The sequence below is a fragment of the Sus scrofa genome, chromosome 6, assembly GCF_000003025.6.
Source record: "Sus scrofa isolate TJ Tabasco breed Duroc chromosome 6, Sscrofa11.1, whole genome shotgun sequence".
In the NCBI taxonomy this organism is placed as follows: Eukaryota; Metazoa; Chordata; class Mammalia; order Artiodactyla; family Suidae; genus Sus; species Sus scrofa.
This window is the reverse complement of record NC_010448.4, coordinates 147,668,401-147,686,986: the sequence shown is the minus strand read 5'-3', so window position 1 is coordinate 147,686,986 and position 18,586 is coordinate 147,668,401. Positions and strand designations below refer to the sequence as shown.

Here is an 18,586-nt window from a genome sequence, read left to right as displayed (position 1 = left end):
GCTCACCCTTCCACTTGCTAAAGTGATTGAGGAAGGTTGTAGAACCTTTTTAAACACAGGTTCCAGAGTGACTGTAATGGGCGAAGCTTTCACCTTCCCTCCCTTCCGTCCTTACAGCATGGGATGTGCAGCATGAAAAACAAGAGGAAAAAACACCTTTGTTTTGTGAAGCTATTGAAATTGTGGAGCTGTTTCTTGTCAAAGCATCCCAACTAAAATTTTACTGTATAGTGTTTTTAAAACCTTAACCTCAATAGTATTCTAATGTATTTTTCATTTGGAAACTTGTTTCTTTTTTCTTTTTTTACCTCTGCCTTGTATTTTGGATCTTTTCACACTGATACATGTAGCTCTAGTTCATTGATTTAAACTCCCACATATTAGTCTGTCCTGTGAACTTATCATCATTGATAAATCTATTCTTTTTTTTTTTTTGCTTTTTAGGGCTGCACTAGTGGCATGTGCAGGTTCCCAGGCTATAGGCTGAATTGGAGCTACAGCTTCTGGCCTACATCACAGTCACAGCAATGTGGGATCCGAGCCATGTCTGCGACCTACACCACAGCTCACAGCAACACCCGATCCTTAACCCACTGAGAAAGGCCAGGGATTGAACCCACAACCTCATAGTTCCTAGTTGAATTCATTTCCACTGTGCCATGATGGTAACTCCAATCTATTCATTATTGATAGGCCTTTAGGAAACTTTAACTTTTCCAGTATTTCAAGTAATACTGCCATGAATATACTTTTACTTGTGTTCTAGTATACATCGCAGCTCTTTCACCACAAGCGGATTACTGGTTTGTAGGTTATGTACAATTTCAATGTTATGAATATTGACAAAGGCACTGCAGCTCATGCAGGGCCAGGAATGGTGCTATTCCTACCAACTAGGATGATAGACACCATAATTCATGATTGATCAGGAATTTGGGTTTTTTTCTTAAGAGTGGAGAAAATTAAGCCTAGACTAATGATGCTAGAAATTTAAAAGCAAGACCAGAAAGGATCTAGTTCATTCCTGATATCTTTACCACAACCTAAAACGAAATTTAAGAATATATAAATACAAAAACACTCAATACCCAGTAAGGTAAAAATTTACAGTGTCTGGTATCCAGTTTAAAATTACCAGACATGGGATGGGATTAAGATGGCAGAATAGAAGGACTAGGGCTCACCTTCTCTGATAAAAACAACAAAATTAGGAGTTCCCGTCGTGGCGCAGTGGTTAACGAATCCGACTAGGAACCATGAGGTTGCAGGTTCCATCCCTGCCCTTGCTCAGTTGATTAAGAACCCAGCATTGCCGTGAGCTGTGGTGTAGGTCGCAGACGGGGCTCGGGTCCAGCGTTGTTGTGGCTCTGGCATAGGCCAGTGGCTACAGCTCCCATTAGACCCCTATCCTGGGAACCTCCATATGCCGTAGGAGCGGCCCAAGAAGTGGCAAAAAGACAAAACAAAAAACAAAAAAACAAAATTACAACCAAGTGGTATGGGCCTGCAGCTGCAGCTCTGATTTGACCCCTGGCTCTGGAACTTCCATATGCCACAGGTGCAGCTCTAAACAGGGAAATAAAAAAGGAGTATCTTAAAAACAGCCCCTAAAAAAGGACATATTATGTTTAAATGGAAAAAGACAAAGATGACTGTGTATTTCTTGGAAACAGTTCAGGTGAGAAGACTGTGGGGCAGAATCTTTTCTTTCTTTGCTGAAAAGGAGGAAAAAATTCACCATAGAATTATTAAGACACTAATTAAGGCAACTGAAGACACAAATAAATGGAAGATATTCCAGCTCATGAACTGAAAGAATATTGTTAAAATGTCCACACCACGGAAAGCAATCTACAGATTCAGTGCAATCACTATCAAAATTCCATTGACATTTTTCACAAAAATAGAATATTCTTAAAATTGGTATGCAAAATACCCTGAATCCCCCAGGCAGTCTTGAGAAAGAAGAACAAAGCTGGAAGCCTCAGACTTTCTGATTTCAGACTATATTATTACAAAGCTATAGTGATTAAAACAGTATTGACATTAAAAACAGAAACGTTTATCAATGGAGCAGAATACAGAGCCTAGAAATAAGCCCCTGCTTTTATGGTCAATTAATTTAGGACAAATGAGCCAAGAACACACAATGGGGAAAGGACAGTCTCTTCAATAAATGGTGTTGGGAGGAGTTCCCATCATGGCTCACTGGCTAACAAATCCAACTAGGAACCATGAGGTTGTAGGTTCGATCCCTGGCCTTGCTCAATGGGTTAAGGATCCGGCGCTGCTGTGCGCTGTGGTGTAGTTGCAGACTCGGCTCAGATCCCATGTTGCTGTGGCTGTGGTGTAGGCTGGTGGCTGCAGCTCTGATTCGACCCCTAGCCTGGGAATCTCCATATGCCACAGGAGCGGCCCTAGAAAAGGCAAAAAGACAAAAAAAAAAAAAAAAAAAAAAAAAAAAGGTGTTGGGAAAACTGGACAACCATAGGCAAAATAATGAGTTTGGACCACTATCTTATGCCTTATACAAAAATTAACTCAGAATGGATTAAAGACTTCAACTTTAAAATCTGAAATCTTAAAACTCCTAGAAGAAGACATATGCAGTATGTTTCTTCATACTAGTTTTGGCAATGATTTTTTGGATTTGACACTAAAACAAAGGCAACAGTAGTAAAAATATACAAGTGAGACTACATCAAACTAAAAGTCTTCTGCACAGCAAAGGAAACCATTAAAATGAAAAAGCAACCTACTTAGTGGGAGAAAATATTTCAAATCATATATCTGATAGGGGGCTAATATCCATAATATATAAAGAACTCATACTACTCAGCAGAAGAATAAATGATTTGATTAAAAACTTGACACAGGATCTGAATAGACATTTTTCCAAAGTAGGCATACAGGAGGTGGCCAACAGATTAATGGTAAGGTACTCAATATCACTAATCATCAGTGAAATGCAAATCAAAACCGCAATGATACATCACCTCCTACTGTTAGATTAGCTATTATCAAAACAAGGCATAAGGGTTGGAGAGGATGTGAAGAAAAAGGAACCCTTGTGCATTATTGGTGGGAATGGAAGGTGGTATAACCATTGTGGGAAACAGGATGGAGTTTCCTTAAAAATTAAAAAATGAGAGTTCCCTTCATGGCACAGTGGAAACGACTCTGACTTGGAACCATGAGGTTGCAGGTTCTATCCCTGGCCTCGCTTGGTGGGTTAAGGATCAGGTGTTACCATGAGCTGTGGTGTAGGTTGCAGATGCAGCTCAGATCCCCCAGTGCTGTGACTTTGGTATAGGCCGGCAGCTGTAGCTCCGATTAGACCCCTATGCCACAGGTGCAGCCCTAAAAAGACAAAAGACCAAAAAAAAAAAAAAAAAAAAAAAATGGAACTACCATGTTGTGTGGTAATTCCACTTCAAGGTATTAATCTGAAGAAAACAAAAACAAAAAAAAATGCACCCCCATGTTCATTGCAGTGTTATTTACCATAGTCAAGACATGGAAAGAACCTAGGTGGTTACCAATGGCTGAATGGATAAAGATGTGATACATGTAAACAATGGGCTATTAGCCTAAAAAAAGAATGAAATCTGGAGTTCCTGTCCAGGCTCAGTGATTAACAAGTCTGACTACAACCATGAGGTTTCAGGTTCGCTCCCTGGCCTTGCTCAGTGGGTTAAGGATCCAGCGGTGCTGTGAGCTGTGGTGCAAGTCGCAGACGTGGCTCAGATCCTGAGTTGCTGTGGCTGTGATGTAGGCCGGAGGCTACAGCTCCGATTAGACCCCTAGCCTGGGAACCTCCAATTGCCTCGGGTGCTGCCCTAGAAAAGGCAAAAAGATTAAAAAAAAAAAAAAAAAATCTTGCCATTTGTGACAAGATGGTTGGGCCTTGAGAGCATTATTCTAAGGAATAAGTCAGATAGAGAAAGACAAATACTGTATGATCTCACTTATAGGTGAAATCTTAAAACAAACAAACAAAACATGAACTCATAGATACAGAGAACATACTGGTGTTGCCAGGGGTACAGATAGCAGGAAAATGGGTGAAGGGAGTCCTAAGGTAAAACTTCCATATAAAATAATTGTCATGGCATGTAATGTATACATGGCTACTGTAGTTAATAGTACTGTAGCGCCTTTTTTTTTTTTTTTTTTTGTCTTTTTACCTTTTCTAGGGCTGCTCCTGCGGCACATGGAGGTTCCCAGGCCAGGGGTTGAATCGCAGCTGTAGCCACCGGCCTACACCAGAGCCTCAGCAACGCTGGATCCGAGCCTTGTCCGCGACCTACACCACAGCTCATGGCAACACCGGATCCTTAACCCACTGAGCAAGGCCAGGGATCGAACCCTCAACCTCATGGTTCCTAGTCTGATGCATTAGTCCAATTCATTAACCACTGAGGGACGGGAACTCAAGTACTGTAATGCTTTTGAAAGTTGTTAAGAAAGTAGATCTTAGAAGTTCTCATCTCCACCCCTCCCTAAATTTTTGTAACTATGTATGATGATGAATGTTAACTAGACTTATTAGGACAGTTATTTCACCGTGTGTGTATATATATATTGAATTGTTACTTGTGAACTGAAACTAATGTAATGTTATGTGTCTTTTTTTTTTTTTTTTTTTTGTCTTTTTAGGGTCGCTCCTGCGGCATATGGAAGTTCCCAGTCTGGGGGTCTAATCGGAGCTGTTGCCGCTGGCCCACACCACAGCCACAGCAATGCCAGATTCAAGCTACGTCTGCGACCTACACCACAGCTCACAGCACCGCTGGATCCTTAACCCACTGAGCAAGGCCAGAGGTTGAACCCGCAATCTCATGGTTCCTAGTCGGGTTCGTTTCCGCTGCGCCTCGTCGGAAATTCCTTGTGTGTCATTTTAACACAAAAAATCCCACAGAATTATTTACTCACCAAAAATATCTTTTAAAAGTGAGGGTGAAGAAAGATGTTTTTTATTTATATAAAAGCTGAAAGAATTCATTACCATCAAATTTGCATTATAAGAAGTATTTAAAATGTACCCCCAAGTTCCCCTGGTAGTGCAGCAGGTTGAGGATCCAGCATTGTCACTGCCGAGGCTTTGGGTCAGTAGCTGGCCTAGGAAACTCTACATTCTGTGGGTGCAGCCAAAAAATAAAATGTACCCCAAGTTCATAGCACTATTCACAATAATCAAGACATGGCGTTCCTGTTGTGGCTCAGTGGTAACGAACCCCACTAGTATCCATGAGGATTGCAGGTTCTATCCCTGGCCTCGAAAAGTGGGTTAAGGATCTGGCATTGCCATGAGCTGTGGTGTAGGTCACCGACGCGTCTCGGGTCCCATGTTGCTGTGACTGTGGTGTAGGCTGGCAGCTGTAGCTCTGATTCGACCTCTCGCCTGGGAACCTCCATATGCCACGGGAACAGCCCTAAAAAGCAAAATAAATAACTAAAGGAATCTAGTGGCTTCACAAAGTCTGGAGAGTAAACGGTAAGAAGCACACTGTAGCTGTGCCAGAAAGAACTGCTGTCCAGATGTCACATGGGCTGCTCTCAGGGGTATTGATCTGTACCTTGATCTGTAGAGATGGGAAGGTAGACGGGGAAACAGTATCCCACTGCTTGAATAGGGATACTGTTCAAGTATCCTATTGAACAGGATACTGGTGTTACTGTATGTGACTCTGCCAGGAAGCAGCCTTAAGTGTTACCACCTTACAGGGGTGAGTGGAGCAGAAAAATATAGCAAAGGAAATGGGGAAGGAGTGCTTGGGCAGGTGTGAAAGAAAATCAGGAAGAACTTTATCAAGGAAGTGAAGGCATGGTTAAAAGTTTCCAATATCCTGAGAATTCAAATCAAATATGAACTGATGAGCTTATGGGCTGATACAGGAATATAACTAGTCCTACAAATTGTTGTTGGCTTGTCTGCTAGTTTTAGCAGAATATCATTAAGTGGCATTCTGTGTCAGCATAAGGAGAGAAAAGCACAGAATCAAAATAACTCAGGTTCTTGAGTAACGGATGTTGGAAACCTAGGGATAGTCTCTCAATAAGTGCAGCAAACCTATTTTACCCCTAGTGTTGGAAGAGTTAGCTGTCCCTTTGTAAGTCGTTCCCTTGTATGTGGTGGTCCCGTTAAATGAAAACCGTATTTCTTTAAATGTTAGCATCACGCTCAGGGTGGTGAGATGCTCACAGTCTGAGAACCGCATGGGCTCTGAGACCAACTGAGGGAAGAGCAGATTGAGTGAAAGGACAGGCAGGATTGTCCACACTATTTAAAGCTTTCTTCTCCCTCGCTATGGATAGATTTGCCATGTTGTTATCACTGAATTTTAGTAAGTTAGATGCTCAGATGGAGCAACTCCACCGAATATTCCAGAGAGGCAGGAACGTTGAGGGAGCAGTGTCTTGTAATTTACAGTTTGCCCTGTGTTGTTTCTTTAATTAGCGTTTTAAACTTTTCTTATATTGCCAGAAACCTTTTTTTTTTTTTTTTTTTTTTTTTAAAGCTGCACCCACAGCATGCAGAAGTTTCCAGGCCAGGAACTGAACCTGAACCACAGCAATGACCCAAGCTGCTGCAGTGACAATGCCAAATCCTTAACCTGTTGTGCCACAGGAAACTCCTTAAAATCTTTATATTCTTTGTTTTTATGACAATAGATAAACAGTTTGATAAGACTACTTTTTTTTTTTTTTTTTTTTTTTTGTCTTTTGGTCTGTTGTTGTTGTTGCTGTTGTTGCTATTTCTTGGGCCGCTCCCGCGGCATATGGAGGTTCCCAGGCTAGGGGTTGAATCGGAGCTGTAGCCACCGGCCTACGCCAGAGCCACAGCAACGCGGGATCCGAGCCGCGTCTGCGACCTACACCACAGCTCACGGCAACGCCGGATCGTTAACCCACTGAGCAAGGGCAGGGACTGAACCCGCAACCTCATGGTTCCTAGTCGGATTCGTTAACCACTGCGCCACGACGGGAACTCCTAAGACTACATTTTAATTTTACTAGATGTGTGCATGATATTTCATTGATTTCGAACTTCATATTTGTATCATGTTTTAGATTTTATAAATTGCCATGTGTATTTATTGCTTGATGCCGGAACAACTTAATTAGGTAGACAGGATTTTTTGTTTGTTTGTTTCACAAATTTCAAAGTTAATCTACTTGTCTAATATCATAATCCTGTGATCTTTTCATACTATCTTGTTCATCCAAAGAGCATACCAGATTGTGTGTGTGTGTACTTTGTTTCAGTATGTTTGATTTTAAGGACACATATATGTAAATTGGAGAAAGAATTGGCTTCTTCTGGGCATTTTGCTATCTTTTTGCTATGCTTTTGGTTTTTTAAGTTGTTGTTATCACACAGGGTCTTTAGAACTTGCTGAGAAGAAAGGTTTGTAAATTTTTACAGCATGTGATATTGGAGGAAAAATATCAAATTTGTATGTAGTTTGAAAAGATTACCCCCCAATTCCCATAGAATATAGTGGAGCTCCTAATATACTTTCTATACTTTACTGGTTTTGAAATTAGTTAAGTGGAGATGTCAGCATTTAAAAATAGTGAAAAAGGAGTTCCCGTTGTGGCTCAGTGGTTAACAAATCCGACTAGGAACCATGAGGTTGAGGGTTCGATCCCTGGCCTTGCTCAGTGGGTTAAGGATCCAGCGTTGCTGTGAGCTGTGGTGTAGGTCGCAGACGTGGCTTGGATCCCGCATTGCTATGGCTCTGGCGTAGGCTGGCAGCTACAGCCCTGATTCAACCCCTAGCCTGGGAACCTCCATATGCCAGCAGCAGCCCAAGAAATGGAAAAAAGATAAATAAATAAATAAATAAAATAGTGAAATAGAATAGAAAATATCAGCGTGCATCACACATGGAATGGTGTTCCAGAAATTTCAATCTGTATTGTACTGAGGCACAGGTATAAACCATGTATTTCTTACCATGGATCATGGTCCAAAATGTTTGAAAACACTGGCTCAGAAAACTCTCATACATTCTTCTTCCAGCTTTTGTTACCTTATTGAATGGTGAACAAGCCCAGAAAGCAATTCAGACGTTTCATCAATATTCTTTTCGAGGAAAAGACTTAATAGTCCAGCTCCAGCCAACAGATGCTTTGCTGTGTATTACCAACTTACCCACTTCTTTTACATTAGAAGAGTTTGAAGAACTCGTTCGTGCTTATGGAAATATCGAGAGATGTTTTCTGGTCTACAGTGAAGTCACTGGCTGTTCCAAAGGCTATGGATTTGTGGAATACATGAAGAAGGACTTTGCTGCAAAGGCTCGGTTAGAGCTATTGGGTAAACAGTTGGGAGCATCAGCTCTCTTTGCACAGTGGATGGATGTTAATCTATTGGCTGCAGAGCTCATTCATTCTAAGTGCCTTTGTGTAGATAAACTCCCTAGTGACTACAGGGATTCAGAGGAGCTGTTGCAATTTTTTTCCAGTATCCATAAACCTGTGTTTTGCCAGGTATGTATTTTAAAGTATCATTTGAAATATTTAAAATATCTGTATATGTACCTATACTACATGCACTCACAAATTTATTATACCTATGTGACTATCATGATAGATGATCTAATTCTCCTTTAGTCTGTAGGGAACCTTTAATGTCATGGTAAATTTTACATCAGTTCCTATTGTCGACGGGCCAAAGTATATTGTTCTTGTATAATTAAGTATATCTTAGAAAATCCATCGCTTACTCATCTTCTTCTCATTGCATCCATTCTTTTTTTTTTTTTTTTTTATCTTTTTAGGGCCACACCATGGCATATGGAAGTTCCCAGGCTAGGGGTTGAATTGGAGTTGTAGCCGCCGGCCTATGCCACAGCCACACCAGACCCAAGCTGTGTCTGCAACCTACACCACAGCTCATGGCAACACCAGATCCTTAACCCACTGAGCAAGGGCCAGGGATCGAACCTGCGTCTTCATGGATGCTAGTCAGATTCGTTTGCACTGAGCCACGATGGGACCTCCCCATTCTTTTTTTTTTTTTTTTTTTTTTTGTCTTTTAGGGCCGCACTGGCAGCATATGGAAGTTCTCAGGCTAGGGGTTGAATCAGCCACAGCTGCCAGCCTATACTGCGACCACAGCAATGCCAGATCTGAGCCATCTGCGACCTACACCACAGCTCACAGCAACACCAGATCCTTTAACCCACCGAGCAAGCCAGGGATCGAACCCACATCTTCATGGGTACTAGTCAGGCTCATTATCACTGAGTTACCATGGGAACCACCCCTCTTTTTTTTTAGGGCCACATATGGAAGTTCCCAGGAAGCTAGGGGTCCAGTCAGAGCTGAGACTGCCAGCCACAAACAACCACAGCAACACTGGATCTGAGCCACATCTGCAACCTCCAACACAGCTTGTGGCAATGCCAGATCCTTAATCCACTGAATGAGGCCAGGATGGAACCTGCACCCTCATGGATACTAGTCTGTTTCTTAACCTGCTGAGTCACAACAGGAACTGCTGATGTTATCCATTCTGGAACATTCGTGCATTGATCCATTCATCCATCCACATTTTATTGATCACTTCTTTGTGCCAGACACTATATTGCTAAAGTGTCAGAAATACAGAGAATAGAAAGCTATTTTCTCAATACCTCACAGTTTTGTGTAAGAGACTGACATGTAAGCAAATAATTGTAAATCCTGTATGGAGAATGATACAATGGATAATAGAGGTGTAAAAATGCATTATTTTGTCTTAATGGCGTCATAGTAAGTGACATGTTTAGAGAAGATCCTGAAAACTGACCACACTGGCAAGAATTTTCTTTTTTTTTTTTTTGTCTTTTTTGCCTTTTCTTGGCTGCTCCCATGGCATATGGAGGTTCCCAGGCTAGGGGTCTAATCGGAGCTGTAGCTGCCGACCTATACCAGAGCCACAGCAACTCGGGATCCGAGCCGCATCTGTGACCTACACCACAGCTCATGGCAACGCTGGATCCTTAACCTGCTGAGCAAGGCCAGGGATCGAACCCTCAACCTCATGGCTCCTAGTCAGATTCGTTAACCACTGTGCCACAACGGGAACTCCGCAAGAATTTTTAAGCACTTTCTTAGAGTAAAATGAAATACATTCTACTAAATAGACAAAAATATATACTATGTATAGCTCCTTCCCTACACGTTTTTTGCCCATGCCCACTACATGTGGACATTCCCAGGCCAGGGGGTCAAATTCATGCCACAGTAACAACCTGAGCCACTGGAGTGACAACATCAGATCCTTAACCCATGGGACACAAGGGAACACCCCTTACAGATATTTTATAGCACCTGCTGAACTCTTTCTCTTTTGCTTTCCTTTGCTTCTTCCTTCTCTCTCTTTTCTCCTGCTATCCTCTTTCTTCTCTTACCTCCCATCTTTCCTTCCCTGCCACCCTTTTTTCTGTAATCAAACATTCATTGAATTTCTACTGTGGCAGTAGAAATTCTGGAATTTGTGTATAATTTGTTTATATCTAATTAATTAAAATTAATGCTACCGTCTTACTTTTTCTTATATTCCCACTCCTCCAATCCCAACATACTAAACATCAAAGAACTCATGCAAGAAAACTTCAAAAAATGAGAGTATTTCGAAACATCTTTGTCAAGTTATTGAAAGTTGATTATCTTATTAATATGCTGTCTTGGATACTAAGAATTATATAGTGATATCCTGTGGCCGAGAATTATTCTTTGTGACTTAGTTGAGGCCTTCGAAGCAAACATGAGGGGAGAAACTACTTATAACAACTTGTAATTGAATTACAAATCTGAGTTGGAAGGAACCTGAGAGGTTATCTAGTCTAGTCACCCATATGGTTAAAAAAAAAAAAAATTGTTACAGTATTTCTGAGTCATCATTTAGCTTTTGTTAAAATATGTCAAAATAATGGAAAATGAACCAGATCCCATGTCACCCAGGTACACGTTTGACTGGCTCTCATATGGAATGGGATGCTCCTCTTTAAAACTGCTGATGCTGCGGAATTAAAATGATTCTGTCTTTTGAAAGACTTAAAATGGTAGTATAACTCGTTCGGCATGAAGGTTATAATGACTCAGGAATAATAAAAATGTTTTAGAAGTTCTCAAAAGATTAGTAAAACCACTTTATGATGCTTTTTATCACCAGATCTGTTAAACTTAGGCTTTCTCGCTTGGTAGGTTGCCATAGACCACATTGAAGACACGGTCTTCTTTGTGGTCAGAAGAGACCAAAGGAACTAATGGCTTTAAATGTTTGCTTTTGAGATTGGGTTTGGCTTAGACAAGGGATGGGATTGTAGGAGAAATGTTTGGAAGAGGTAGATATTTTCCTTCTTCGTGAATGGAAAGAACTTTTATGGAGGAACAGACATCTGAAGACAGTTTTAAAAAAGGAAGGAAGAGGAATTCCCTTTGTGGCTCATCAGGTAACAAACCTGATTAGGATCCATGAGGGTGCCGTGGTGTAGGTTGGCAGCTGTAGCTCTGACTCAACCGCTAGCCTGGGAACCTCCATGTACCATTTGTGGGGCCCTAAAATGACAGACAGACAGACATGCATACAGAAAGAGAGAGAGAGAGAGAGAGGGAGGAAGGAAGGGAGGGAGAGAGAGAGAGAAAGAAAGAAAGAAAGGAAAAGAAGAAAGGAAAGAAGGAAGGAAAAATGTGAAGAAGAAATAGAAATTTGGTCTACTACACAAGAAAGTAGAAAAAAGTTCCTGTGTGGTGTTGAAGGCTAAAGATCTGCTGTTTCTGCAGCTGTGGTAGGTTGTTGCATTTGTGCCCTCAATTTGATCCTTGGCCCGGGAGTTTCCATATGCCACAGGCACAGCCAAAAAATAACTAAGAGAAAAGAAACTAAAAAGGACTAAGAAATGAGCTAATTGTAGTATCAATTTGTGAAAAGCCAGGTCCAACTAGAAGTGTTGAAGCTGCACCTTCTCAGAGATACACCCAGATGAATTTCATCACATGTACCGCTTTGTAGCATGAATGCATGCAACACTTAGACACTTTTAGTGTCTTATTTTGTTCTATCTTTTGCTCTTTGTACCAGTCTTTACAGATCCAAGACTTTAGTGTCTTTTTTTTTTTTTAAACAATCTTACAGGTAGGTAACTGAAGATGAATTGAGTTCTACGTTGCACGAGTTTATTTAGGGCACATTCAGAAAATGTTTGTGTCTCGCATATAGTATTTTAAACAAACCTAGGGCACAATTTTCCTAAGTAAGGTTGCTTTGGTGTACTTGACCAAATTCCTGGGACCTGCCTAAAAATATTGAAATACAAATTGAATAGGATTCCTCCTACCTTTCTTTTTTTGCTAATGCAAACTTTACATAGATGTGATCCAATAATTGTTTAGCATGTTTCATTGTCTTTGAATTAATTTTAATTTAACATAGTTTAATTGAATTTTTTCTTTTGTTTTTTAGGGCCGAATGTGTGGCATATGGAAGTTCCCAGGCTAGTGGTTGAATCAGAGCTGTATCTTCTGTCCTACACCACAACCACAGCAATGTAGGATCTGAGCCGCATCTGTGACCTACACCACGGCAACACCGGATCCTTAACCCACTGAGCAAGGCCAGGGATTGAACCTGCATCCTCATGGATACTAGTTGAGTTCATTTCTCCTGAGCCATGATGGGAACCCCTGAATTTATTTTAAAGTTTTCATTATTGTGTCCGCATATTTTTCTGTAAATTATCAGTCATATACATGTTATTATTTGAACATTGGCTTTTAAATAAATTGGAGATTCAAAGAAATAAAAAGGAAATTTGACAGAATCTTTCTTACCTTCTGGAAGGACTGCATCTACCTAACTAGTAAACTTTTATTTTCAGAAAGGAAGAATAGGGAGTTCCCGTCATGGCTCAGTGGTTAACAAACCGGACTAGTATCCATGAGGACACGGGTTCGACCCCTGGCCTCACTCAGTGGGTTAAGGATCTGGCGTTGCCATGAGCTGTGGTGTAGGATGCAGACATGGCTCGGATCCCACATTGCTGTGGCTGTGGTGTAGGCCAGCAGCTATAGCTCCTATTCAATCCCTAGCCTCAAACCTACACAGGGCTCGGGTGCAGTCTTAAAAAGACAAAAAAAAAAAAAAAAAAAACCCAAAAAGGGAAGAATACATTACTTTCTCCAGGCTCATGCTCTGAGACATTGTCCTTGAATTCATAGATGATATACTTTTAAATAAATTTTTCTAAGTCAATACTGGAGTTCCCCTTCTCATAAGTATATTCCATCACTTGCACAGGATGAAGGTAGTTATGTTGGTGGCTTTGCGGTGGTTGAATATAGCACTGCGGAGCACGCCGAAGAGGTTCAACAAGCAGCTGATGGTCTGACCATCAAGGGAAGCAAAGTTCAAGTTTCCTTCTGTGCCCCAGGAGCGCCCGGGCGAAGTACATTAGCAGCACTAATAGCAGCTCAGCGTGTGTAAGTTGTTCTTACTTTTAGGATATGGAAAAGTTCAAGTGGTGTTTTCAGCTGTCCAGACTAGTGGAGTATTGATGGGACCTTCATTAATATTTTCATTACATAAAGATGTCCTTTTTAAAAAAAAAAAAAAAATTGCCTAAGTGGTACCTCTGCCAAATCAAGCCAGGAGTCAATACAAAAGAAGAAATTGTGTTTTGTAAAATATATTCACCTCAAGAAAAAATTTGAGGAAATTTCATTTATTCAGTAAATGTTTGAGTTCTGTTCTGTAAGTTTCGAGTGCAGCATGCCCCCCTTTGCAAAGAGTGTTTCGTAAGCATCCATAGTAGAAGTCGAGGAAGGTGTGGGCCTCACTTTTGCACACACAGCACGCTGGCTGGTCGGCTTACTCCTCTCTCTCTTCTTCTCTGGTTTAGAAGTTCCTTGCAGATAGAGACTATTCTTCTTTCACAGTTTTTACTCCTTACACTTAGCATAGAAAATACCTATTGATCAAATGAAGGAAGGAATACACTCCTGCGAGATCCAGGAAAGATTTCATGACAAAGGTGACATTTGAATGTGACGTTAAAGCATGATTTCAAAATGTGTTGATGCAGGTGGAGGATAGGATTGCCAATAAATGCAGATTTTGCATGAGATGCCCTTACATTAAAATTATTCATTGTTTATCTGAAACCCACATACATAACTAGGCACCCTGCATTTTTACTTGCTAAACCGAGCAGCTCTAAGGAGGGAGAGTGAGTGGTCAGACTCTGGCTGCGATAAAACCTTTTAAGCAGTAATTCAAGGTGAATTTTCATGCTCCAAGAGTGGTAGGGGTCTAGTAGGCTGAGTGTATAGGAATGTGTGGTGAGAGGGTAGGTGGATCCCAGCAGAGGGAGGGCTGTTGAGCCCTCATAGTTTAGATTGCATTTGGTAAGCAAGTTCAAGTTGATAAATTCCATAAGAGACTTTTAAAGCATGTAAGCAAGGTATTGAAAGAATTAGAGTGAAGATATCAAGATCACCTCATCTGGAAATGGTGTGTAGATAAACTAGAGAGAGAGCCAAACCAGGGAGGATTGTCAGTAGTCTCCTGCTCACATTTCATTCGTCCCTTCCTCTTCTTTGACCTCACCCTGGTCTGGGGTGTCTTTTCCTCTCTTTCTCCATTTGCCCTTCCCTTCTTAGTTCTTCTGTCATTCTCATTCCTTGCTTGGATACGTCATGACTTTAGCCATTCTTTCTCCTTTACTTGCATTGACCCTAGTTAATTTTTCTCTTTGTTGGACTGGATTTGCTGAGTTTCCAATTCTGAATCCATCCACTTCTGCAGGCAGTGCACTCTGTCCTGTTGGAAAAAAACCAAACAAGTAGGGTCTGGTGCCCTATACATGTCTGACATTTGTTTCTAGCTGGTCCCCAGCAAAATTAGCTCATTCTCATTGACCACTCTTTTCTATTTCTACAGGACTCTCTCAAACCATTTTTTCCTACCTTGTCCTTCTTTCATTTCTATCAGATGGCCATGGCTCCTACTTTATGAAATAAAAGGCCATGCGCTGGATTCTTCAACTTCCTCATATTTCCCCAGCAAAAGTGCCCCCATTTTAACCTATTTCCTCCTTAATAGCATTCATTCCATAAATACTTATTGGGTGCATTATATGTAGGTGTGTTGGAGATGTTTAGGATTCTTTAGTGAACAAAACAGACAAAGACCCCTGCTGTTTGGAAGGCAAGGCTGTGCTTCCTCCCACCAAAGCAGGGACTCATGACCATGCCCCCCATCCTCAACGAGCTTGAGCCTCACCTTTGGACTTATTTTCACGTATTGCTCACTAGTTCCATCTGTCTGCTTATAAAACATGCTCAATTTTTTTTTTCCTTTAAAATCCTCTCTAGGGAAGAGTTCCCGTCGTGGCGCAGTGGTTAACGACTCTGGCTAGAACCATGAGGTGCAGGTTCGGTCCCTGGCCTTGCTCAGTGGGTTAAGGATCTGGCATTGCCGTGAGCTGTGGTGTAGGTTGCAATGTGGCTTGGACCCCACGTTGCTGTGGCTCTGGCGTAGGCCAGTGGCTACAGCTCCAATTGGACCCCTAGCCTGGGACCTCATATGCTGTGGGAGCGGCCAGAAGGCAAAAAAAAAAAAAAAAAAAAAATCCTCTCTAGGAGTTCCCACATGGCTCAGTGGTTAACGAATCCGATAGAACCATGAGATTGCAGATTTGATCCTGCTTGCTCAGTGGTTAGGGATCCGGCTTTGCCGTGAGCTGTGGCGTAGGTTGCAGACAAGGCTCCAGATCTGGCGTGCTGTGCTCTGGCATAGGCCTGGCTACGCTGATTCAACCCCTAGCCTGGGAACTCCATAATGCTGCAGGATGGCAAGAAATTGCAAAAGAAAAAAAAAAAATAAAAATAAAAAAAAATAAAACCTTGTAGAGTTCCCATTGTGGTGCAGTGGAAACAAATCTGACTAGGAACATGACGTTGTAGGTTCAATCCTGGCTTGCTGCATAGAACAAGGATCTGCGTGCCGTGACTTGTGTGTCACAGACATGGCTCGGATCCTGCGTTGCTGTGGAATAGGCCAATGGCTGTACTCTGATTTACTCTAGCCTGGGAATCTCAATATGCTGTGGGTATGACCCTAAAAGCAAAAAAAAAAAAAAAAAAAAAAAAAAAAATCCTCTCTAGTCAGTTGCATCATTTGCAAATATTTTCTCTCATTTGTGGTCATCTTTTTGTTTTGTTTATGGTTTCTTTGCTGTGCAAAGGCTTTTGAATTTAATTATTTTTGTTTTTATTTTCATTACTTAGGAGTGGATCAAAAGATATTGCTGTGGTTTATGCCAGAGAGTTTTGTGCCTTGTTTTCCTCTGAGAGTTTTATAGTATTGGTCTACATTTAGGACTTTAATCCATTTTGAGTTTATTTTCTGTATGATGTTAGAGAATGTTCTAATTTCATTCTTTCCATATAGCTTCCAGTTTTCTCAGCACTGCTTATTGAAGAGACGGTCTTTTCTCCATTGTATATTCTTGCTCCCTTGTCATAGATTAGTTGATCATAGTCATGGGTTTATTTTGGGCTTTCTATTATTTGTTGATCTGTATTCTTTTTTTGGTGCATCCATACTGTTTTTATGAGGTAGTTGTGTAGTTGTCTGAACAGGAGCCTGATTCCTCCAGATCTGTTTTTCTTTCAAGGATTGCTTTGGTATTTTGGGTCTTTGTGTTCCATAAAATTTTACTTTTTTATGCTAGTTCTGTGAAAAGTGTATTTGTATTTGAAGGGGTTGTGTAACTCTATAGATTGCTGGGAAGTATAGCCATTTTGATAATATGATCCTCCGTCAAGAAATGGTATATCTTACCATTTGTTTGAGTCATCTCTATTTTTTCATCAGCATCTTTAGTTTTCAGATACAGGTTTTTTGCCTCCTTAGGCAAACAGTAAATGCTAGAGAGTGTGGAGGAAAGGGATGTATATTGATAGATCACTTGGAGAAAGTATGTAGGTTCCCTAAAAACTTAATATAGAACTACCATATGATCCAGCAATCCTACTTCTGGCATATTTCAGAGAAAGCCATAATTTGAATGATACCATGACCCTTAATGTTCATTGCAGCACTGTTTGCAATAGCCAAGGTGAAGGCAAACCTAACTGTCCAATGACAGAGGAATGGATGAAGAAGCTATGGTACAATGGAATATTTACTCAGCAATAAAAAAGAATGAAATAATGTCATTTGCAGCAAACATGGGTGACTTAAGAGAATATCATACTAAGTGAAGTAAGTCAGAAGACAAATATCATATGATATCACTGTGGAATCTAATAAAAAATGTACAGATGAACTTATTTACAAAACAGGACAGTCTCATAGGTCTCAAAAATCAACATGTGGTTACAAAGGAAAAATGTAGGGAAGGAAAATTAGAGTTTGCATTACATATATACATCATACATATAAATAGACACTCTCTATGATCTTCATATAGCACAGGGAACTCTACTTGATATTATATAATAACATATATGGGAAAAGAATCTGAAAAAGAATGGATATTTATCTACCTATATACATAGAAAAAAGTTGATTCACTTTGCTATACACCTGAAACTAACACAACAGTGTAAATAAACTATACCCCAATAAATTTTAATGAATAAATAATTATCCTCTCTACATACGGGCCTTTCTCATACTTTCACAATGGGAGCTTCCTGAACTGTTAGGCCCCACTAGCCATCTTTCCTTCATTTCCCATTTCCCTCTCAGCCAAGTGCAATGTAGTTTCTGTTCCATACTATTCCATTGTATCTGTTCTTTTTAAGATTAACAGAATTTCTTAGTATTCAAGTTGAATAGGTGCTTTTCAGTCTTTCATTGTCAGATTTCTTTGCAACATTTAAAACCACCTACTTGAATTCTGCCACACCATTCTTTTCCTACCTAACTCTTCCTTCCCTTTCTTCTTTCCCCCTAAGCAGTGCTATCAGTAGACCTCTGTCTGTATTTGGCCTCTCACTTTCTTCTTCAGCCCTCCAGTGGCTTAAGTTATTGCCTATCAGTGATTATTTCCAAGCATATATTTTTGGACCAAATGACCAAGCATTAAATCTATATTTCCAAATGATTATTAGATATTAGATATCTCATCTTCATGTTATATAAATCATTCAGTTTCAGCATTTCCAAAAGAAAACTTTTCTTTGGGACTTGGTACCAGTGTTCTTTAATATCTATGTATGGCATTAGTTCATTCAAACTAAAACTGTCTGAACCAAAAACTCAGTTAATCATGAATGGTCTTCTTCACCTACTCCCCAAATCAGGATGTCAGGAATTTTAGCAGTTTCCCAGTGGCCCAGTGGGTCAAGGATCCAGCTTTGTCACTACTGTGGGTTCATTCCTTGGCCTGAGAACTTGTGCATGCTGCAGTGTGGGCCCCCCAAAGTATATATAGTTAGCAGATCCTTTCAGTTCCACCTCCCGATATCTATTAAATCCTTGAAACGTGTCAGCATCTTTGTTACTTTACTCAGGACACCATAGTTTTCTCACCTTGATCATTAGAGTAACCTGCTATGTGCTTACCATGTCATGAGTCTT

The 18,586-nt window shown here is 40.6% G+C and overlaps 1 protein-coding gene across 1 annotated transcript in view; it reads left to right on the top strand.

The window, feature by feature from the left end:
- Positions 1 to 18,586, top strand: part of RAVER2 (ribonucleoprotein, PTB binding 2) — a 155,499-nt gene that overhangs the window by 35,442 nt on the left and 101,471 nt on the right. The window contains exon 3 of the mRNA XM_021096539.1: positions 8,030 to 8,499. Coding sequence (XP_020952198.1) covers positions 8,030 to 8,499 — 470 coding nt within the window. The remainder of the gene's footprint in view (positions 1 to 8,029; positions 8,500 to 18,586) is intronic.